This window comes from Scyliorhinus torazame, chromosome 2 (assembly GCF_047496885.1).
Source record: "Scyliorhinus torazame isolate Kashiwa2021f chromosome 2, sScyTor2.1, whole genome shotgun sequence".
NCBI lineage: Eukaryota > Metazoa > Chordata > Chondrichthyes > Carcharhiniformes > Scyliorhinidae > Scyliorhinus > Scyliorhinus torazame.
The window spans coordinates 62771159-62795049 of record NC_092708.1 but is presented as its reverse complement, the minus strand read 5'-3'; the positions used below and the strand labels follow the sequence as shown (position 1 = coordinate 62795049).

Below are 23891 nucleotides of genomic sequence, written 5' to 3'. Positions count from 1 at the left end.
GTCCCTGTGCTTAAGGAACCAAGAAGTCATCAGGAGATGTCCAAATGGTCAAACCACAGCGTTGTCTGATTTGAACTCGTTTTTTTTTCGATGCTTGTGGTAACGATGCAGTATGTCATCTGTCCTGTCTAACCTGGACTGGTGTCTGTGTTTGTGGTATGGATGCCGTATGTCAGCTGCCGTGAAAGCTGGTCGGCTTGTTTGTAGTGTCGCAAACGTGAATTTGTAAGATGCGTTATCATGCCATGGTATGTCTGTACTCTTGCCATGGTCTTGAGCTGTGCCGTCACAGTGTCTTGCATTTACAGAGTTGTACCATGTCGTACCAGTCGTTGTTCCATTGTTGTTGGTTTTGTCGTGCTTGTTGTTGACGTTGGTGCCTTTGGTATGCTTCTTGTCGTTATCTGTGTTGTTGTGCTTGTTGTGATCAATGACCACACCGAGTGGAGAATTCGAGTCCTTCACAAAGTTACTTATGTCAGTGTCCTTCGTGGCATCTGCTGTCTCATTGAGCGTGCCGTCTCTGATTCCTCGGTGCTCCCCGCCAGGAGTCATGTCCGATTCACTTGAATCATCTTTGGCTTGTTGATGCTCCCAGTCTGGAGCCCTTTCTGGTTCACCTGAATCACCGTTGGTTTCTTGATGCTCCCCGTCTGGAGTCATTTCAGGTTCTTGTGGAGAGGCTCGAGTAAATGAGGTTCGAATTAACGTGGTGTCACTGGAGTCAAGTAGCCTCACTTTGATTGTGCCTCTGTACATACTAGCTGAGATCTGTCAATCTCGCTGAGATGTAGCACATCTTGTATGGGAATTGTGACGCCTTTGTCACTTGTCGCACATACAGTGGGTAGACCTTCAGTATGTTCTTGTCAGTTAGATGAGCTGCCTAGACTGTCAGAGTCTTCTTCTGGTGGCTCAAATAATCTGGGTAGACTGTTATAGTCTTTCTGTTGTTCACGTGAGCGTGATAAACTCATCGTCGTCTTGCTGTGCACTTGAGCTGGCAAACTTGCATCGTCTGCTGCTGGTTGCTCAGATAAGGTTGCTAGACCTTCATGGTCTTGTTCATGCAAGGACTGCGCTCTGGAGTCTTGCGTTGCTTCCATTGTGGAGTCTGTCAACAAGCTTGCTGTGGAGGCTTGTACCGCTCTCTCTGTGGAGTCTGGCATTGTTCCCTGTGTGGAGTCATGCAGTGGTCTCGCTGTGGAGTTGATCTGTGCACTCTCAACGGAGCCGTGCAGTGGTCTCGCTGTGGAGTCATTCTGTGTTCTCTGTGTGGAGACATGCAGTGGTCCCGCTGTGGAGTCTGTCATCACTTTCTGCGCGGACTCAGGGACTCTTCGTGGTGCATGGACCACTCTCTGTGTGGAGTCGGGGACTCTTCGTGGTGCGTGGAGCACTGTTCGTGGTGCGTGGACCATTGGTGTGGTGTCAGGCCGCTCTCTTTGGGCTTGTACCGCTCTCTGTCTCTTGGCTTCAGGCCGCAGCAGAATCCTGTACTCATGGGTCGGCATGTCGTCTATGCTGGGCTGAGGATCCTCAAATCCGAAGAACCCGTCCATGACTGTGTCAGATGCTTCAATGTACAACACATCTCGTTGCGGTTCGGATTTGGTACTGAGGTCGCCACATCCAAAGATGAAATCATCGTCTGAGTCGTAGTCTTCAAGGACCATATCATCACTTTTCGTGTCGGAGCTGTCATTGTGCTCGCTATGTCCGAGGAAGAAATCAACATCTGAGTCGTAGTCTTCAAGGACTAAATCATCTCTTAGGGCGGTGCTAACTGCTTGTTGCAGGGTTCTACGGAGGTTACCTTCAGCTACTGGTCGAAGTTCAGGCATTGTGCTGTCATTCCAGGTGAAAGAATTGTGTTTTCTGGCTTTAAATTTTTTTTCACTATTTTGGTACATTTCCCCTTTAAGTGGGCGTGGTCCACTCTGACGTCATGACGCTTGTGACGTAGAACGTAGGAATGGATTGCACATGCGCAAATCGCTTTTCTTTTAATGTGCGTTCTTTGCGCAACTGTGCATGCGCGGCTTCTCACGTATGTGCCAAACACTGTTTTGCCGGTTCGCGTCTCCTGCGGAACTGCGCATGTGTGGCTCCTTTCGCAAGATGGCTGCCAATGAAAGCTGCTGTGTGCCTCTGCTGCAAGTCTACCTATGCCTCTTGGTGAGTATAGGCTCGAGTTTCACCGATTTTGTTTGTGTTCACCTCGCAGTAGTTTTCAAACTTGTCCAAGACTGTCTGGAAGTCTCTCTTGTCCTGCCCTTTGGAGTACTTGAAGGAGTTGAAGATTTCTGTTGCACTTTCACACACAATAGTGAGTAGAAGATCTATCTTCTCAGCATCGGCTATGCCATCTAGGTTGGATGCTACCATGTAAATCTCAAATCTCTGCTTGAATGCACGTCAGTTGGCACCGAGATTGCCGTGGTACCCGAGCTGCTGAGGAACCGGAATCTCGATCATCTTGCCTGGGTGCTGTTGCTGGTAGTCACGGATCTTGCTGAGTTGAACTATATAGATTCAACAGGCACTACTGGTACCATGATGTGTTATGTACTCTGGGATAACACAGGCCGCAACTCGATGCAGCTTTGACCAAAAATACTCCAGACTTTGAAGTAAGTTCATGGTGATTTATTGAACAATCAGCACAGTTCTCGATGAGTTTGACTCTCCTGCTAATCTTGCTATAGTAACTCAGTCTAACTAACCAGTCTGCTCTAAGCCATGCGGTGAGTGTGATGCTTCTGATCTGGCCCTGTCTTTCTCTCTAAATGTCGCCTGTGGAAAGAGACAGAGCATGTGTGCCCTGTCCTTTTATATGGGTTGCCCCCTTGTGGTAGTGTCACCTCTGGGTATGTTGACTGCCCATTGGCCGTGTCCTATTCTATATGTTCATTAGCTGTATGTCTGCATGTCATGACATCTCCGGTGCTCCCTCTAGTGTTTACTTAGTCTTAGTGTATTTGCATGAACCCCTTGTGTATATACAGTGGTGCATATCACCACAAGATGAGTCCAGGCTTTACCACCTGGTCAGTAGTGACCAGGGGCGAAATTCTCCGGTATCGGCGCGATGTCCGCCGACCGGCGCCCAAAGCGGCGCAAATCAGTCGGGCATCGCGCCGCCCCAAAGGTGCGGAATCCTCCGCATCTTGGGGGGCCGAGCCCCAACCTTAAGGGGCTAGGCCCGCACCGGACTAATTTCTGCCCCGCCAGCTGGCGGAAAAGGCCTTTGGTGCCCCGCCAGCTGGCGTGGAAATGACATCTCCGGGCGGCGCATGCGCCGAAGCGTTAGCGGCCGCTGACGGCATTCCAGCGCATGCGCAGTGGAGGGAGTCTCTTCCGCCTCCGCCATGGTGGAGACCGTGGCGAAGGAGGAAGAAACAGATTCCCCCACGGCACAGGCCCGCCCGCGGATTGGTGGGCCCCGATCGCGGGCCAGGCCACCGTGGGGGCACCCCCAAGGGCCAGATCGTCCCGCGCCCCCCCAGGACCCCGCCTTGTCCCGCCGGTAAGGTAGGTGGTTTAATCTACGCCGGCGGGACAGGCATTCTAGCAGCGGGACTTCGGCCCATCTGGGCCGGAGAATCGCGGGGGTGGGCCCCACCAACCGGTGCGGCGCGATTCCCGCCCCGCCGAATATCCGGTGCTGGAGAATTCGGCAACCGGCGGGGGTGGGATCCACGCCAGCCCCCGGCGATTCTCCGACCCGGCGGGGGGTCGGAGAATCTCGCCCCAGATGTCAGTTGAGCTGCAAGGACCTGGTCTGTCTGCTGTTACAGCAATTAGCCGAGAAAATAAAACGCAGAACATTACATCACTCAGTTCATCATCCCTGCTGCTGCAGGAATCAATTTGTTCGAAGAGTGTAACACTTTAAAAAGTTTGAAGGACAAAGGTAAAAGTATTGCTTACATTGTGGTCTCCTGTCTCACTCTAAAGCAGTTGCCACTCCTCCCCCTCCCCCGCCCCCATCCATACCATTTATATTTCCCCATCCGTGCAGTTCAGGCTCCATTGGCCTTGTTCCCGTTACAAATCAATTATCTCTTATTGTGTGAATTGATTGTGCAGATTCACGAGAGATTTGGTGTTTGGGTTTATATTATCAGTGCAGCAAGTTGAGCATGACTTCACCTCAGCAAAACAAGGACATGGTCTGGGACCTTCTGGGTATATTTCTGTTGTTGGCACTTTGAGCAGAAAGTCCAGGTCAATATTTCCTTCAGTTTGAACACGTCATTTAGAAGTATACTGTCCACAAACAATACCTGACATTGCATCAATTAATCAAATGGCTTGAGCTAGAACCCCACTGAAGTTTGAGTTGCCCTACCCTCCAGGATTGGCCTGGAGTCTCCAGGAATTGAAGATCAATCTCCAGGACAATGGAGAAAAATCATTGGGACAAAGGGATTCTCTTTTTTTTTGTTATTTTCTTTGAACACTTTTCTTCACCAGATATAAAAATACTGAAAATGGAGGGAAGAAAATGGTTGTTTGGCTGGCTGTCAAGCATCAGCCAATTCGATAATGAGTCATTTTGCTTTCCAATTAGCGTAGAAAGGCAGTGCGTCACAAGGATGGGTGTGTCGGCCAACTAATAGCTTGAGTGTGGAGGTAAGTCTGTGTGATGAAATCTCCAGGGATACATTTAATCACAGCTGGCAACCCTACTAAAACAGCAGTCAATTAACAGCAGCTTAAACGCTGTTTGGAATGAACAGCTTTCTTCTTTGATATTTGTCCCCGATGCACATATCACCTCCATCGGCTGTGTTTCTGGCTCACATCACCTCACAAAATTCATGCTGGTTCAGCACATAGGAAAACATGACAGTATTAGGTAGATAATCATATAGGTATGCCCGTCAGCTACATTTTACCAGGGGCTGGTTTAGCACAATGGGCTAAACAGCTGGCTTGTAATGCAAAACAAAGCCTGCAGCGTGGGTTCAATTCCTGTACCAGCCTCCCCGCACAGGCGCCGGAATGTGGCGACTAGGGGCTTTTCACAGTAACTTCATTGAAGCCTACTTGTGACAATAAGCGATTCTTATTATTTACCCGACACTCAGTGTTTTGGGTGCAATGATAACTTGTCAGGAAAGAAATATCAGCACCAATTCCATTTTCTGTATCAGAGCTGATCCTAACTTCACTGGCTCATCACCAGACCAGATGTCTGAATGATGCTGCTGTTGTTTCAGGGACTGGACCTTTCCGGCACGCTAGGGACTGCTATTCAATTCTGAGTTTTGTAAAGGCTGAAGGTGCTGCTCGCAGTATTTACCTGAACCTTGAAATTCTTAACCTTGTGTTTAAGCCCCTTTACAGCTTCTCCTCACTCTATAAATTAACTCACCAAGGAACATTCTGCACCAATGAAATCAGCCTTTCATGTTTGAATATTTTGAATGTTGTTTTTTCCGGGCAATCAACATTGTTTTTGATTTATTCGGTTTTCTGCAGTCTTTGCTCAGCTTCTGCTAGTTTTTCAGACTGTCCATGTATTCATCAAATGACATTGTGCCTTACAAATCAGAACACATCTCTGTTAATCTCTGTCTGTGCTGAATTAGTCAGTGCCCAATGAGTGGCAGTGGACAACATTATTAGCTTCTGTAGTTGCGCTACAATTGCCTCGAGTTACGCAGAGGGGAGGGAAATCCTGCAAAGTTACAGTTTCTGATTACTGTCCAGTCAGTGTGGGAATGCACATGTGGGGAAGTAAATTATCCTCGGTTGTGATATAGTCCATGTCCATACCGCCTATTGTCATTCACTGCAGTGTGGTATATATGAAGAATAACGGGGTTATCAAGAAGTCCCAAACGGATCACTTGAAAAGAGAAGGGTTAAGTGGAGAAATTTGGACGGAAGAAAAATAAGCGATGGAAAATATTTTGTTACTACGGGAATGCACTGAATATATGTGAATACTTACACAAGTATCCAGAATACTTTACGGAAAAAATAGCAAGAATTATCTATTTTCCCATTGGAATGGTGTAAATGTGAATTGGCTTGCCGTGAACTTACTCCAGCTCTGAATGGAGAGAGGGAGCATTGTTGGCTGCAGTTGAAATGGTGTACTGTCTCATCATTCCATTGAGACGGAATAAAGCAATCAATAAGGAGCTCATTGTAGTGCAGCCCATGGTTTCAGAGGAACCAGTCATGCATAGGTTAGATATTTGTGTTGAAACTGCAAACAAGTAAAGCTGCTGAATTTCAAATACATTTGATCTTTAACTTCGCTCACTTTAAAACTTTTTGGCAGAGTAGAAAGGCACTCAGTGCTGTACATTTAAAGGCTGCTTAGAATTGTAGAAACGGTTGAGAGCATTAACATTTAAATAGATTAACAGAGGATTGATTTATAAAAAAAAACAAATATAAACACATATGGTTAAATTCGGACTGTAAAGTCGGAAAGCAAATAACTAAATTTAATAAATTAAGCAAGTATATTACCTAGATTAAAAACTATATATAGACCATGGAATGATATTTCAAAACTTGAAAACCTAATTAGTTAAATGAAATACAATAGAGGCAGCAAGGTAGACGATGTGTTGTAGCTGGAGCATTTGGAAGCTGGTGGATGCCAGTGTGACCTACAACAATCTCGTCTGGAGTAAGTGTCTGCAACTCAGGGAGCTTTGACTCCCAGTTGATGAGCTGGTTACAGAGCTTCGGGCACTGTGATGCGTCAGAATGGGAGAAAGTAATCTGGAATCTCTGTTCTGTAGGCAATCACGTCCCTTAGGTTATTTACATCAAATATGGCCTATAGCTGGAGACAGCAGGATGTGAGTATGAACGAGGCACGTATGGGGATACAGAGATAGTTTGAGAGAAGCCTCAACCCTGACACTTGTCCAACATGTATAAGGTTCTTATAGCCTGTGTGAACGAGATCATAGACTACAGAGAGGATAAGTACCCTGATCACAGTACTGTAGTGTGGAGCTATTGGGGTTGGGGGAGGGGGGAGGGGAGTAAAAAGCATTATAGAAGTAGCTTGGGACAGTATATCTATGGGGATAGATAATGCTCTCTTCAGCTGATAACATGAGTCCCAGTGGTTGTGACATCTGCTTTGTGTCAGGATTTTCCTTCATTAAATGTTTTTCCTTCATTAAATGTTTTTCCTTCATTAAATGTATTTAAGATAAAGATAGATAGTTTTTTGAAGAATAAAGGGATTAAGGGTTATGGTGTTCGGGCCGGAAAGTGCAGCTGAGTCCACAAAAGATCAGCCATGATCTCATTGAATGGTGGAGAAGGCTCGAGGGGCCAGATGGCCTGCTCCTGCTCCTAGTTCTTATGTTCTTACAAGACACCTGCTCAAGACGGGAGAGGAGCTTGGAGTGGGAGGGGAAAAATCAAGTTGCAAGGTCAATGTAGGCACCATCTACTTAGGTAGGACTGATGGGGCGAGATTCTCCATTTGGGAGACTATGGGCTGGATTCTTCGATTTTGGGGCTATGTCCGGAGGATCTGTGACGTTTTACGTGGGAAAAATCAGCGAGGCCCCAGCACCGATCCTCCGACCGTTGAGGGACTAGCAGCCGCATCATGTAAAACACACGTTTTTCCCGATATAAACGGCTGGAGAATTGCTGGATCCGTGGCCGCAGATGCGCACGGCGATAGCATGCAGCGGTCACGCTGTATAACATGACGCTGGGCGCGTGTGGATCCAGCCTGTCAAACTACCGCCCTGGACACCCCCCCTAGTCTCCCCAGCCTTCGCCGTAGCCCCCCCCTCGGCCAGCAGCGTGGCTCCTGCCCGACTGTTGGCGGCGCTGGTCACACTCTGCAGCCGCCATGCCAGGTTCCCGACCGCTGAGACTACATGTCCCCCGCACGGTCTGGAATTCGGCCTATCGGGGACGGAGCATTGGAGGAGGGCCTTCAGGTAACGCCCTGAGGCTGCCCAATGGTGTGTGGCACACTCCTCGATGATGCCGTTTTGGAGGCGGCGGAGTATCTAAAACCAGGTGCCGCCCCCGATTCAGAAATCAGCATCGGGGAACGGAGAATCCCGCCCTATATTTTTCCGCCAGAGCTAAATTGCAACTGATTTGCGAAATCAGGAAGCGATTCCCAATCGCTCGGAATACAAATTAATGCGTGCGGGGAATTTCCAAAATTGAGCCGCCATTTTGAGTGGGCGGTCCAATAGCAGGGTCGTGTCTGCCTCCGCCACCGCCCCCCCCCCCAACCCGGATTGCAATTCAGCCCCCAAGCCCGGATTATTTGGGGTCCCCTCTTTCCCCAAGTACAGGGATGACCTGACCTGCACCCCCCCTCCATAGATCCCCCCTAAACAAGGACACCTCCCCAGAGACCTCCTACAGAAAGAGGCCCACCTGCGACCCCCAGAATAAAGAGGCCCCCAGAGACCCGAAATAAAGAAACCTCCCAGAGACTTCCAAATAAGTAGACCCCCGGAGACCCTACATAAAGAAGCCCCTAAGACCCCAGAGAGTTAAGTGTTGTCATTTTCCAGCTGGCCACTTCAAAAGCAGTCAAGCGTGAAGGGGGATAATTGGAAAGCACTTAACAGAAGTGGTGGCAGGCAATGGCGCAGTGATATTATCAGTGGACCAGTAATCCAGAGATCCAGAGTACTCTGGGGTCTCGGGTTTAAATCCCACCACTGATAATGGTGAAATTTAAATTTAATAAAAATCTGGAATTAAAAGTTGACCATGAAAACATTGCCGATTGTCGGAAAAACCCACCTGGTTCACTAATATCCTTTAGGAAGGAAATCTGTCACTCCAGACCCACAGGAATGTGGCTGACTCTTAACTGCGCCTCAAGGGCAATTAGGGACGGGCAATAAATGCTGGCACAGCCTGCGATGCCCACATCCTATGAACAAATAAAAAAAAACTCTCTTTAAATTGGTTGATGTTTATAAACATTGTGATTCGAGCACTTCAGAATTGCTCAACCGTAAATGAAGATGAATGTAGTCTATGAAAGCTGCCAATCACAGTCTAGTGAGGGAAATTAATGAATGGCTTGAGGATCTGAGGGGGTTTAAACAGAGCTTCCAGTTTTCTCTTTCCAGGAATTGACACGTGGGCCTTTCTGTGTCTGAGCCAGTAGATGTATTGCCCAGATGAGTGTTATAACAGCAATTCTTTTCACTGCCTCTGTCTGGACGACTCTCTAGCTTCCAGACAGGAGCCTCTTATCTTGGGGGCTGCCTGACAGGTGTCTCTTTTCTGGGGGGGGGGAGTTCTGGGGGGTGTCTCTATATTTAGTGAGTCTCTGGGGGTGTCCCATTATTTGGGGGGTCTCTGGGAGTGTCCCATTATTTAGGGGGTCTCTAGGAATCTCTTTATTTGGGGGGTCTTCGGGGGAGGCGGTCGGGATTATCTGGTGCGAGTGGGGTGGGCGGGTCTTGCATGGTGGGATGGGGTGGAGGTGCGGAAAAGCGTCTGTGCTCGGCGCTGATCCCGTTTTTTTCAATAACGCAGGATTCTCCCCCTCACTGGGTTCTTCGCTATCGGCGGTACAAGACAGAGAATCTCATCCAGTGGTTCTACTGAGGGAGCACAAGCAGCCAGCGACTGAATTAAGAAGCAGAACCATAAAGCTAATAATCTCTGAATTACTATCTCATACAGAAACTAATTGGCAAAGGTTCACTAAGAGAGAGTTCAGTTGAAGGCTAAGAGATTGGTATGAGAGAATGGCTTTCAATCCATGGGTCACAGCACTCATACTGGGGAAAGAAAGAGTTGTTCAATTGGGTTGGGCTTCAAGTGGTTCACCAGCCTCCTGTCAAATCAGATAACGAAGGCTGTCGTGAGGGTTTGAAAGTAAATAATTGGGGCAGGTTAAAAGGAAAGTTAAAGGGAAAAAGCAAGGCAATGGTGAAGCATACAGAGTGCAGCATACAGATATTGGTAATAACCAGAATGTGGCTGAAAATGACAGATATACAAAAATAACAGCATTATAGAGAATAGGGTCAAGGTAGGGAAAGAAAATAGAAAAAAGATGGAGTTCAAGGCTCTTTATCTGAATGTATACAACATTCCTAACAAAGCTGATGGCACAAAATATTTAAATGGACAAGATCTAATAGCTATTACAGAGACATTGTTGGAAGGGGAATTATCAAACAACTTTGAGTCTTGAATTAATCTCTTTAATTGAACCCATGTGAATTTGTTTGCAGCTCAAATAGTAATCCAGAGATTATTAGCTTTACGGTTCTGCTTTGTAATTCATTCCCTAGCTGCTTGTGCACCCTCAGCAGAACCTTTTTCTTAGTCCTACCTAAGTCGATGGTACCTATGTGGGCCGAACAGCTGAATCATTCCACTCCCACACCAAGCTCCTCTCCAGTCCCAAGGAGGTGTCCTGAACCTTGGCACCAAGGTGCAACATAACCTTTGGGACATTTTCTAACAATCGGAAGAAAGGAATATGAGACGAGTTGCTCTGCTAATAAAGGCTGAGATGCTTACAATACTGAAGGCAGTATAATATTGAGAAATTAACTTGGTTTGGAAGTTTAATTTGTAGGATCGGTTTGGGTGGACATGGGAAATAGCAAGGGAAAGTATCAAATTTTCAAAGGTAGTTTTGAGAACAAACTCATATGAGTGAATTCATGGCAGTTTCTTCAGACAATACATTATGGAACAAGCTATTTTAGATCTGGCACTATCTATTGAGACAGCATTATTTAAAGGATCCTGTAGACAAGAATGACACAACACATTTGATGGCCTGTAGGGCCGATTTAAAATTTTGCTTTTTATGTTTGTAACGGCAAAAAAATAATGGTACACAGTGTCATGATATTCAAACACACATCACAACACACACTGCCCGCAGTTCTATAATGTACGAGATGACCTAGCCATCATTGATGGGATCCTTCTGAAGCTGGACCAGATTGTGATTCCGCACAGTATGCGCCAACTGGTTCTCGATCAAATACACGAAGGCCACTTGGGGGTCGAGAAGTGCAGACGGAGGGCCCGAGAGGCGGTATACTGGCCGGGCATCAGTGACGATATTGCCAACATGGTGATCAACTGTACAACCTGCCAAAGGTTTCCACCGGCGCAACCTCCTGAGACGCTTCTGCCCCATGAGCTGGTGACGTCCCCCTGGGCGAAGCTGGGTGTCGACCTATTTCACGCGCTTGGCATGGACTATGTTATCATAGTGGACTACTTCTCCAATTACCCAGAAGCCATACGCCTGCACGATCTCACGTCGTCTGCTGTCATCAGGGCCTGCAAAGACACCTTTGCTCGCCACGGCATTCCGATGACTGTCATGTCGGACAATGGGCCCTGTTTTGCCAGCCATGAATGGTCGTCCTTTGCGGCCTCGTATGGCTTCACATACGTGATGTCCAGCCCTCTGCATCCCCAGTCCAATAGAAAGGCGGAGAAGGGCGTCCACATTGCCAAGTGGCTCCTCTGCAAGGCTGCTGCTGCCGGATCGGACTTCTACCTCGCCCTGCTGGCCTATTGCTCGTCCCCACTAGCCACGGGTCTCTCGCCAGCACAGCTGCTGATGGGTCGCGCCCTCAGAGCCACTGTGCCTTCCATCCTGGCACCAACAATAGACCATGCTCCAGTACTGCATAGGATGCAACTGCAGCATGATCGCCAGAAGAGATCTTACGACACAAGGGCAACTGATCTTCCCTCCCTGGCCCCTGGAGACAACGTCCGCATCCACCTACCAGACGGTGGCTGGTCAGCACCTGCCGAAGTTCTCCGATGCGTGGCTCCCTGCTCGTTCCTGGTACGCATGCCGGATGGATCCATGCGTAGGCGCAATCGCTGAGCCCTTCGCCTACTTCCACGCTCGCAACGGAACCATACACAGACGCCGTGTCCTCCACTGGTTCCTGATAGCGACTTTGTGGAGCTGCCATATACCATGCCCCTTCTATCGCCGTCCGTGGCCAGGCTCGCACCTCAGCCGGTGGTTCTCGACCCACCCTTGAGGCGGTCAACCCGAATTTGTCGCCCACCTACTGGACTGGACTTATGAGACTGTTCACACGTCCCATTTTAGCAACTACTGTATTGTAACATGTCACTGTTTTATCGTTCCAGGCCTCGTTTGATCGGTCCAAATTTCAACGTTCTTCTTCTTTTGTTATGGTACAACCTCGTTAGCATGTCACACCTGACATCGCCCCTTGTATATAATTACGCCACATGCACATGCTGTAAATATCACGCACACACACCTTTAGCTGCACTCAGGACACATTTATATTTATAACCACGTAGGCACATAATCTTGTAAAAAAGGGGGAATGTCATGATATTCAAACACACATCACAACACACACATCATGATAGACAGACCAACAGACCAATCAGCACACATAACACGACAGCCAATCATAGACAAGAGCAGACACAGTATAAGACAAGAAACACGACACCTGCTGGGCAGTCCATCTGGAGACAGGACAAGGCCAGGACCTCATTAATAAGACACTCACTCAGTCACCACGTGCTGAGTACCAAGTCAGATGTGTAAATAACTAGTTGGAATAAAACTGCGTTGTACCAATCGCAACCGTGTTGGTTCGTCTGTACCTCAGAGCACCCAACACCACTCACAGAATACAGTAAAAGATTGACAGTGATCTGATAGATTAGCTTATTGGAGAATTAAGTATATCATAAAATGGTAAGCTATATCTACCTTTGTTTCACATGATTCATAGTGACAAGAACATAATGAGCCATTTTTGAATACAGATAAGGCTGCCTTAGATTTTTGGTCTTTCAAGGAAATAAGGGAAATGGGGAGCTGGCGGTGAAATTAAATTGAAGCCCAAAGTCAGGCATGATTATATTGAAGGCACAGCAGGCTTGATGGTCCACACAAGCCGGCATTCTCTGTTTTGGGTCTGCCCCACTCCCACCGCTAGCGAGGACGGAGAATTTGGTGCGCCGTTCATGGGTGGTGGGATTGCATACACCCACCGATTGTCAATGGGATTCCCCATTGAAGCCACACCATGCCGCTGGGAAATACGCAGGCAGGGATATGTTGCCAGCACGTCCAGAAAATCCCACAGCCAGCGAACGGCCGGAGGATTCCAGTCATAGTCTCCACCTGCACCTATTTCTTGTGTTAATCGTGTTGAAATGATGTCATTTGTTAGACTGCTTCCTGCACTCTTCAACTGGAATATACTTTTTGCTGTAACTTGCTGTAGGTACAAGCTGATAATGGCGTTGCAAGGGCAATAGGGCATCTGAAACTTTAGTGAACTATGAGGTCTGCAATCTATCTCTTTCAGCAATGAGATTACACATTGAAAAAGAAACAGGATTGATGGCGAAGGTGGGTCAATTTGACTGAGTGAGTTCAATGTCAAATCAGGTACCGAAATAAAAAAGAGTGGAAAGGATTGGATTGAAAGAAAGTGAAAAACAAGATTAAAATGAAAAGTAAGAAATAAATCTGAATTTGAAATTGCTCATAACTGTCAATATGATGGGATGAGTCCCTGCAATTTAAATTGTTCCCTTTTTGGGCTGGGGAAATTTGCTTTACTGTTATCATGTTTAACGAGTAAATGCACTGTCAAATATCACTGCAAACATTCTTTTGCAGAGTTTAATAAGTATTTAATGTGCAAATACAGGAACCTCGTAACATGGAAATTGAGGGTGCCATTCCATTTGTCAGTCAAATGGTGGTGAGGTTGAAAACAAAGAGAAACCTATTGGGATTCACAAGTTTTTAGTTCATTTCATTTGACTCACCTCTTTTTCCTCTAAACCTCCTGGCTAAATTGCGCATGAATGAAAACATAAAGTTTCCTGTAACGTTTTCAGGAATCTCTGGCCCAGTATCAGCCAGGGTAAAATGTCATCAGCCATGTCTATAATGAAATGCTAATGCAATAAAAAAAGACATGGGCCGGGATTCTCCCCTACCCGGCGGGGCAGGGAAATCCGGCGTAATGGAGTGGCGTGAACCACACCGGCGTCGTGCCGCCCCAAAGGTGCAGAATTCTCCACACCTTTAGGGGCCAAGCCCTCACCTTGAGGGGCTAGGCCCACGCCGGAGTGATTTCTGCCCCGCCAGCTGGCGGGAAAGGCCTTTGGCACCACGCCAGCCGGCGCCGAAAGGACTTCGCCGAGCGACGCATGTGGAGACCATGGTGAAGGCGGAAGAAAAAGAGTGCCCCCACGGCACATGCCCGCCAGCCGATCGGTGGGCCCCGATCGTGGGCCAGGCCACTGTGGGGGCACCCCCCGGGCCAGATCGGCCCACGCTCCCCCCAGGAGCCCGGAGCCCGCCCGCGCCAATCCACGGCAGCTGGCGAGGGTTGACAGCGGCGGGACTTCGGCCCATCGCGGGCCGGAGAATCGCCGGTGGGGGAGCCCGCTGACCGGCGCGGCGCGATTCCCGCCCCCGCCAAATCTCTGGTGGTGGAGAATTCGGGACACAGCGCGGGCGGGATTCACACCAGCTCCCGGCGATTCTCCGACCGGTGGGGGGTCAGAGAATCGCGCCCGTGAATGCTGAAACAGACAAGTTAGACATTTAAGTGAGGAGCATCTAATTGAAAGTCAGATCAGAGACAGTGATTGTGATCATTATTGCAGGCACTCGAATACAAAAGTAACACTAAAAGGTTCATTTTATTCCTTGAAGATTACGGCATTAAAAAAGGGTGTTCAAGCATGGAGGCTGACACCAGGACAGGGAAACTGCCAAAAGTCTTTCACTATCTGAAAAGTTGATGAAATGGCTATTTTAATCTCAGGATTTAAAATTGAGGAGCAAAATTCTCCTACCCGCCCCGCCACATTTCTGCCCCGACCGGCCAGCGGGAGCCTCCGTAACACCGGCCGGTCAATGGGGTTTCCCATTGTGGGGTAGCCCCACGCCGTCGGGAAACCCCCGGGCGCCGGCAAAACGGAGACTCCCGCCGGCGGAGAATGACGCCCGAGATTCTGAATACATGTGCAATGCTGATATTTGATTCAAAGAACAAAGACCCAAAGCAAAAGAAACAGAAAATAAAGTACAGACTCCAGAAATGTTTGAAATCTAAAATCTATGGAAAGATTTTCCTACTGGGTGCAACTTCATTGCCCACGTGTCAGAACAAAAAATAAACAATACACGTAACATTCTCACCTAAACAACAGGCATTTTTTTCACTGGATGCTGTATGTTCTACACACAATAGAAACCATACAACAGGTGAGGTGGAGTGAGAGTGACTGCCCTTGACATCATGGCAATATTTTGACTGAGTATCGCATCAACAAGCCCCAGCAAAATTGTCAATAGGAACCTTGGGGAAAATTCTCCACTGGTTTGAGACATACTTAACACAATGGAAAATGCTTGCAGTTGCTGTAGAGATCAAACATTTCAGCTCCTTCATTAATGACCTTCCTTCCATCATAAAGTTAGAAATGGATGGATGGATGGATTTGTTTATTGTCACATGTACCGAGATACAGTGAAAATTATTTTTCTGCGAGCTACTCAAACAGATCATTTAGTACATGAAAATAAAATAAAATAAAAATAAAATACATAATAGGGCAACACAGGGCCCACAATGTAAGTACATAGACACCGGCATTGGGTGAAGGTTCTCTGATGATTGCTATGTTCAGTACAATTTGTACTCCAACGCTGAATCAGTCTGTGTCTGTGTCTCTGACCAACATTCAGGCTTGACATTACATTACACTGCACAAGCGCAAAGGCCATCTCCAAGAAGAGAATTTAACCATCACCATTGCTGAATCTCTCACCAACATCCTGGGGTAACCATTGACCAGAAACTTAACTGGACAGTATAAATACTGTGGCTATAAGAATGGGGTGGGCACCAGGAATTCTGAGGAGAGTACATCACCTCCTGTCTTACCAAAGCCTTTCATAGAGTCATGGAGGTTTACGGCATGAAAACAGGCCCTTTGGCCCAAATTGCCCATGCCGCCCAGTTTTTACCACTAAGCTAGTCCCAATTGCCTGCATTTGGCCCATGTCCCTTTATACCCAGCTTTCCCATACAACTGTCTAATTGCTTTTTAAAAGACATAATTGTACCCGCCTCCACTACTGCCGTTCTAGGCACTCACCTGCTCCTGTGTGAAAAAGTTGCCACTCTGAACCTTTTTGTATCTCTCCACTCTCACCGTAAACCTATGTATGCCCTCTTTTCTGCACTCTTTCCAGTTTAATAACATCCTTTCTATAATCCTGTCCACCATCTACAAGGCACACGTCAGCAATACTCTCCAATTGAATGTGTACAGCTCAGACAACACTCAAGAAGCTCAATGTCTTCCAGAACAAAAAGTCTGTTTGATCAATATCCCATTCAACAGTTAAAATTTAACTTCTTCCACAACCAGTGCAGATTTGCAGGAGTGTGTATCATCTACAAAATCCACTGCAGCTATTTGCCAAGGCAACTTTAATAGCTCCTTCCAAAGCTGTGACCTCCAGCAACTAGAGGACAAAGGGAGCAGACCCATGGGAACATCAGAAGTTGCAAATTCCCCTCCAATACACCCACCATCCTGATTTGGACATATATCACCGTTCCTCCACTGTCGCTGGGTCAGAAATCAGGAAACCCCGCCCTAACAACACGGTGCGTTTACTTACACCAGGTGGACTGCAGCGGTTCAAGAAGGAAGCCCACTGTCACCTTCACAAGGGTAATTAGGGATGGGTAATTAATGCTGACCCAGCAAGTGACACCATATCCCATTAAACAATTTTTTAAAACATTGACAAATTTGCCTGAAAGTTTATATTAGACGGTGTCAAAATGACAGCAAAGCCAAGATATAACTTGAACATCGACCAGACAGACAAAAGTAAAAATGTCTAACTCAAACTCAAGTAGGATATCAACGACCTTCTATGCAAAGATCCACAGGATACTTTGATTTGAATTGAATGGTTTAGCTGCTTCCCGAGAAAAGATTAACCTCTCTGTACAACGAACGATCACCAGGCCAGATTGTATGATTTGCACTCAACATGCTACAGAAGAAAACGTTTTTCTGTTTACAATTTACTCATCTACTATTTTCCATTTTTACAAAAATAGCTCCAAAACAAACAAAGGAGGAGGAAAGCAAGCCACAGATATCAATGTACAACAGGTGCAGCATCAAACTGTAGTCATCACAAGAATGGGAACAAATAAGGTCGGATTAATCAGGGGCAAAATCCCCAACATATTCCTTTGTAGGACCACTCTGCCAAAACAGGATACAGGCACCATCACAGATTTACGTCATATCCATAACTACAAAACAAAATGACAGAGGAAGAAAACAATATCCTGAGAACCCCAGAATTAAAAGGGAAATCGACTAACACTCACAGAGCAAATTCTCCAGGCCCAGGACAGAACAGATTGCCGCAATACAACTACAGAATGACAAGGAGAGGACTGGGCCTCACCAAGCATCAACTCGAGCAAACAAATCACAGTCCTCAACAGGATAACATATAGTCTGCCTGGGCCTGAAAGAGGAAAGGGCACTAACTGAATAAAGAGGGATCAGCTCTCACTGGGGGAAACTTCCACGGGCATAGTGAGGACAAGATTAATCCGACCAACCCTAACCCTCCGTCTCTCCTCCTGTTCCGGTCCTGCTCGTCTTTCCCCCCAGGATACATAAGGATAAAAATACTTTGCACAAATCTTGAATACAGCATTCAGCTTCATGTGATATAAACTCATCAAATCAGGATAACCAGCAATGTAGGACATCCAAACCAAATTATTCACTTGCCTGCAAGCAAATAAAATGACAACATCAACAGACAACAATATAATTATCAAGGCGCAAAGTCTAGGAGAACAACTGAGATGCGAGGCAATTATCAGGATAAACACTTCTTCACTGGCATACAAAGAATGCAGAAATCAAGGATAAAGCAGGATTAAAGATGGTGAGCACTCAGGATCTTACAAGGATTCCAATGAGCACAGCACAAAACCTCATTGCTTCCAACATGCTGTCTCACCTGAACGCAGGTGGCCGACAACCCAGGCTTCAGCGGGGGAGGGGGATGACCCGGCAGGCTCCGCCATTCCCAACCCCTCTTGGCTGACATCAGGAACAGGACAACATAGGAACAGGGGTCAGAATAGCAAGCCAACCCCAGGTCTTGGAGACAGGATTAAATGTGCTCCCTTGATCCACCAAGGACAGTGCTCTCTCGGTTTCAAGAATCGCCTCGTGCATCTCCAACGCCTCCATAAAAACACCTTGCACCTCTCAGAATTGAGCTTTGCTGACCTGTGCCGCAAAATTCTGAGCGATGAACATCATCGCTGGCAGCCAGCATCAGTCTGAACACACCGCACCGTTACGGTGGAAGGCCCCCAAAAGCAGCTGTGCCACGAATGAAAAAGCCCCACTCCAACTTCTTCCCGTTGTCATGGATCAACGAGGATGTAAGCATTTTGTCTCGACTCAATAATGCGAAATATTGGCCAACAAACCTCGGGATAAAGTAAAAACTGTATCTGCCAAGGAAAGACATAAGAGAAATGTGCAAACAGATTTAAAAAAGAATTAAAAGGCGAGCAGAGCCGGAGCTCACGGAAACGCAGCCACTCCTGCGCTCACATCACGTGATCCACATTTTCTGCATTTTAACTTTGCCTGCAGTTCCACGGCAATGCAAATACCTCCAATTGTTCTGAATATATCTGCAAAAGTAAAAGTTGAGAGTATTGACATGTTCCATGCAATGCTCAACCCCATCCAGACATTGCCCCCATACCGCTTACCACCTGACAACACCCCCTCCCAAGTTAGTTTGTTAGTCCTCAATGCAACATGTGACTGTTGTGTGTGCTCAATGATGAGTGGCGAGTAGCAGGTTATGATAACCTAATAATGGAAAGAATTACGCATTATGGCTTATTATAAATATATACTTCATAACACGAGAATGGTATATGTTCACAAGCTGTGCTTGAACATCCGCAGTTTGAAGTGGAACATGTTTAATTCACTTTGAATGTGCGTAATGACACCACAAGTTCTGAACAGTTTCTCTCCTCATGTTCTCCTTGTCTTAAAAGAAGTATTTTTTCTTTTGACTTGTTATGCCAGTAAGAATGCAAACGGTAGCTGAAATTCCGTGAACTTTAACTGCAAGATACAGTTGTGAAAATTAACTGTCAAAAACTCACCGCTTCCCTTGTCAGATATATGTGTGCCAAATCAAATTTATACTGCAGCTCAAAGTTGGACTATAGCTTCCATTACTGAAGCAGACTTTCTCCTGACAGGCCGTCCAACTCCATGGCCCTATTACCAAAATCTAGCGCCACACACTCTTGGAAGGTTTGCAAAACTCCTCCAGTAACAATCAGCACAGTACTTCTGCTCACTCTGAACTAACTGTCCTTCAAAAAGAATAAGTCAAAAGCATCTGCATGGGAGTTGGATGATTGACCCTGTCAGCAGGGCTAGTTGGGGGTCACGTGTGCAACTAGAAATGTGTAAGATAGGCTGTTAACTGACTCGTGCAATTCAAAATGGCAAATCATGTTTAAAAAGAGCAGTAGAAATTATCTGACATCACTATCTGTCCACCCTGCATGTAGTGTGTACAATGCCATGTTTGTACTAGTGCCCTGACAGGATGTGCTGTCGTGGGCTATACCGGAAGTGGCCAGGAACTTTCCGGCTGACGTTTTTAAAGAGTTGAAGTCTTCCTTGGTACAGGCACCAGCGATGCTAGGGACAAAGATTTGGTTACCATATTGGAAATAGACCCTTAAATCCACATTGGGCGGGATTTTTTGGCCCTTGCTGCCGGTGGGCTCTTTCGACTCTGCCAAAATTGGCCACCCATGGTGGGTTCCCTAGTGGTGGGTCGGGTGAGCCATGCGAAAGCTCATAGACTTTGTTAGGACTGGAGGAACCTGCCGGTGGCCAATTTCTCGTTGCATCTGCCAAAGGAAGAGCTGCCGCGAAGGGAGCGGGGATGAGAATTCCCCACTATTATAACTATTTTCCCATTCACGTAGTACCATTCAAAATAATGATTAGTAGGTAGGAGTGTGGAGAGAATTTCACAATAGAATATGGACAATGGCCTTTTCAGAGTCAGAATTTCAAGTATTTTTAGAAAAATAGAAGAAGAAAGATTGATCGGAATTGAAAATATCTTTCAGGGGGGGATTCTCCGACCCCCCGCTGGGTCGGAGAATCGTCGGGGACTGGCATGAATCCCGCCCCCGCCGGTTGCTGAATTCTCCGGCACCGGATATTCGGCGGGGGCGGGAATCGTGCCGCGCCGGTTGGCGGGCCCCCCCGGCGATTCTCCGGCCTGGATGGGCCGAAGTCCCGCTGCTGGAATGCCTGTCCCACCGGCGAGAATCAAACCACCTCTCTTACCGGCGGGTCAAGGCGGCGCGGGCAGGCTCCGGGGTCCTGGGGGGGGGGGGGCGCGGGGCGATCTGGCCCCGGGGGGGGGGGGTGCCTCCATGGTGGCCTGGCCCGCGATCGGGGCCCGCCGATCCGCGGGCGGACCTGTGCCGTGGGGGCACTCTTTTCCTTCCGCCTTCTCCATGGTCTCCACCATGGTAGAGGCGGAAGAGACCCCCTCCACTGCGCATGCGCGGGGATGCCGTGAGCGCCCGCTGACGCTCCCGTGCATGCGCCGCCCGGCAAAGTCAGTTTCACGCCAGCTGGCGGGGCACCAAAGGCCTTCCCCGCCAGCTGGCGGGGTGGAAATCAGTCCGGCGCGGGCCTAGCCCCCTCAAGGTGAGGGCTCGGCCCCTCAAGATGTGGAGACTTCCGCACCTTTGGGGCGGTGCGATGCCAGACTGATTTGCGCCGTTTTCGGCGCCGATCGGTGGACATCATTCCGATTGTGGAGAATCCCGCCCCAGAAATCATACGTTATTGATAATTAATTTTGAAATTATTGGTTAATCAGTAACTGATATCAGTAATTGAGATATCTTACGCCATGACTTTCGGCTTCAGAAACAAAACATACCACATTCTTCCTTCGGCTCATCAGAACCATCGCCGCAGTCATCCTCTCCATCACATTTCCAACGCGCAGGGACACATCTGCTTGTACCTTTACAGTGGAAATCATCCGTGCCACATGCAATTTGAGCTAGAGTCCATCAAAAAATAAAATGAAACAGAAATAGGGGTGACTATAATCCACAGCTCAAAACTACTTAACATCGCATCAGCCAAATATGTGGCTTTGAATTCCCAATACACAGATATCCATTTAATATTTGCACCATGTCACATTTAATAAGAATGAAAGAATCGGCAGCTTGAAGTTTCTCTCAGGTTGGCTGTTGCATCAGTGCTCATGAAAGTATTTTCCACTTACCGTGATTATTTCTCTCAGCACTTCATGATTTTGCCGTAAATGCCAAGGTTGTGCATGGTTTCGGAAACAAAAAATGAGAGCAAAAATGCATTTTACCTTCCCTGTAGCATAAGTGAAGATGTACGCCACCCTATTTAAAATATCTTCCCCAGGAAGATGATGACTCACAAAGAGACCCGATGTAGATTACTAAATGATATGGAGTATCATCTAGTTAAATCTGGACTATTACCTCACTTTAAATAAATACAATGGGCGTCATTCTCCGCCGGCGGGAGTCTCCGTTTTGCCGGCGCCGGGGGGTTTCCCGACGGCTTGGGGCTGCCCCACAGTGGGAAACCCCTTTGACCGGCCGGTGTTACGGAGACTCCCGCCGGCCGGTCGGGGCAGAAATGTGGCGGGGCGGGTAGGAGAATTTCGCCCAATGTGTCACAAGCTAAAAGTTGACAAGAGGACAGATTTGGGTCTGTTGTCCTCAAGAATATCACCACAGAAAGAGTTATCAGCACTTGAATTTGTTCTCTGGGTATGGTGTTTATCGTAGAATCATACAATCCCTACAGTGCAGAAGGAAGCCCATCAAGTCTGCACTGACCCTCTGTTGGAAGCACAAACCTCAAGATTCACTCCAGTTAGGGCAGCACAGTGGCGCAGTGGTTAGCACTGCTGCCTCACGGCACCGAGGTCGAAGGCTTGATTCCGGCTCTGGGCCACTGTCCGTGTGGAGTTTGTACATTCCCCCCGTGTTTGCATGGGTTTCACCCCCACAACCCAAAGATGTGTCGGGTAGGTGAATTGGCCAGGCTAAATTGCCCCTTAATTGGAAAAAATGAATTGGGTACTCTAAATTTATTTAAAAAAAGATTCACTCCAGTTCGAGAGCATGATAGTGAATTGCAAATTGTTTTTTAGGAAGAGCGCATAACAATTTTTTTCCCCATGATGAACTGAATAGTATAACTCACCAGTGATTTTGTGATCAGACTATGCTATTAAAAATAGATTCCACAGCCACTAGAGTGATGTAATATTTAATGTAAGTGTGTTTAATTGAATAACATATTAACAAAGCTCCCTTGCCATGTTCACCGTTCCTTCTGCCAGGAAAAATATGGACTTGGTTCCTGCCTTTTCTACGTTTATTTTTATCCTTAATCAGAAAATGTCTATTTGTTTTCCGTCCCTCACTTTTTTGAAACACAGCATAATACAATTTAGTATAATCAACGATACAAATGTAATTCAAATTGATCAAATAACATTTATCACATATTGAAAGGCATCAAAATTTAGGAGAGCATCATTGAAATGCAGCTCCTCCAATTGCAGCCATTAGGTTCGGAAACTGCCCACTTTACAGCAGCACTTTGTCAACGATGAGTTTCATAGAATCATAGAATTTACAGTGCAGAAGGGAGCCATTCAGCCCATCGAGTCTGCACCAGTCCTTAAAAAGAGCACCACACTTAAGCCCACAACTCCACCCGATCCCCGTAACCCAACCTAACCTGTTTGAACACAAAGGGCAATTTAGCATGGCCAATCCACCTAACCTGCACATTATTGGGCTGTGGGAGGAGAGTATAGTGCCTGGAGGAAACCCACGCAGACACGGGGAGAACATTCAGACTCCGCACAGACAGAGACCCAAGCCGGGAATCAAACCTGGAACCCTGGAGCTGTGAAGCAACAGTGCTAACCACTGTGCTACCATGCTGCCCCCAAGTTTCTGTGTCCTCCAGTCACAAAACCCTGATTGACTCCAATATGTTCTCTTTTTTATATATGATGCTGACGATGAGAACAATCCTTTTGTTTGCTCATGTACATTTTCATTCCATTGTTTCTTATATTTGAACCCTCCCTTCATTTCGCACTCTTTTCATTCCCTTACATTATCCTTCCTATTTCCTTTCCCCTCCTCTTGAGGTGAATGAGAATGGGTACAGTCCTCGGAAAGTTTTATTTGGCTTCACAGAGCAAAAGCCAGAGGCCACAAAAAACATATATCTTCAAGTACTTCAATGGAATGCTACTCAGGAGTAGTGCATTTAAATTTATTACAGGAAGCAACAGCGATGTCAATGATAGAGCCAGCTTCCATAAAATTAAACTGCACGTTCGTTTAGAACATGTTGTGGAAGGATATTGTTTTGAAGAATACTATACGAATGGTTATAAATCTCCGATGTAATGATTACAGCTATCTTTGCATTTTTTCATTTACTGAACTTGGAGTACACCAGACATTTCAAAACACCCATGAGCAAAGGATACATCAAATTTATCCTGCACATAATGTAATCTATTGCTGCTCAAGAAAAAGCGTATACATACATTTCTAAAAAACGCATGTCTTAGAGTACCAAAAGTACCTGAATCAGCTACTATCTTTTTTAGGAGGGGGTGGTGGGATAGTTCACTATGTTTCATAAGAAAAATATTTTCCTTTCTATGA

General features: G+C 46.9%; 1 protein-coding gene across 1 annotated transcript in view; it reads right to left on the bottom strand.

Moving 5' to 3' along the window:
• Positions 1–23891, bottom strand: part of LOC140406652 (low-density lipoprotein receptor-related protein 1-like) — a 1475832-nt gene that overhangs the window by 232779 nt on the left and 1219162 nt on the right. Inside the window, exon 61 of the mRNA XM_072494659.1 lies at positions 21077–21202. Within this exon, the coding sequence (XP_072350760.1) occupies positions 21077–21202 (126 nt within the window). The remainder of the gene's footprint in view (positions 1–21076; positions 21203–23891) is intronic.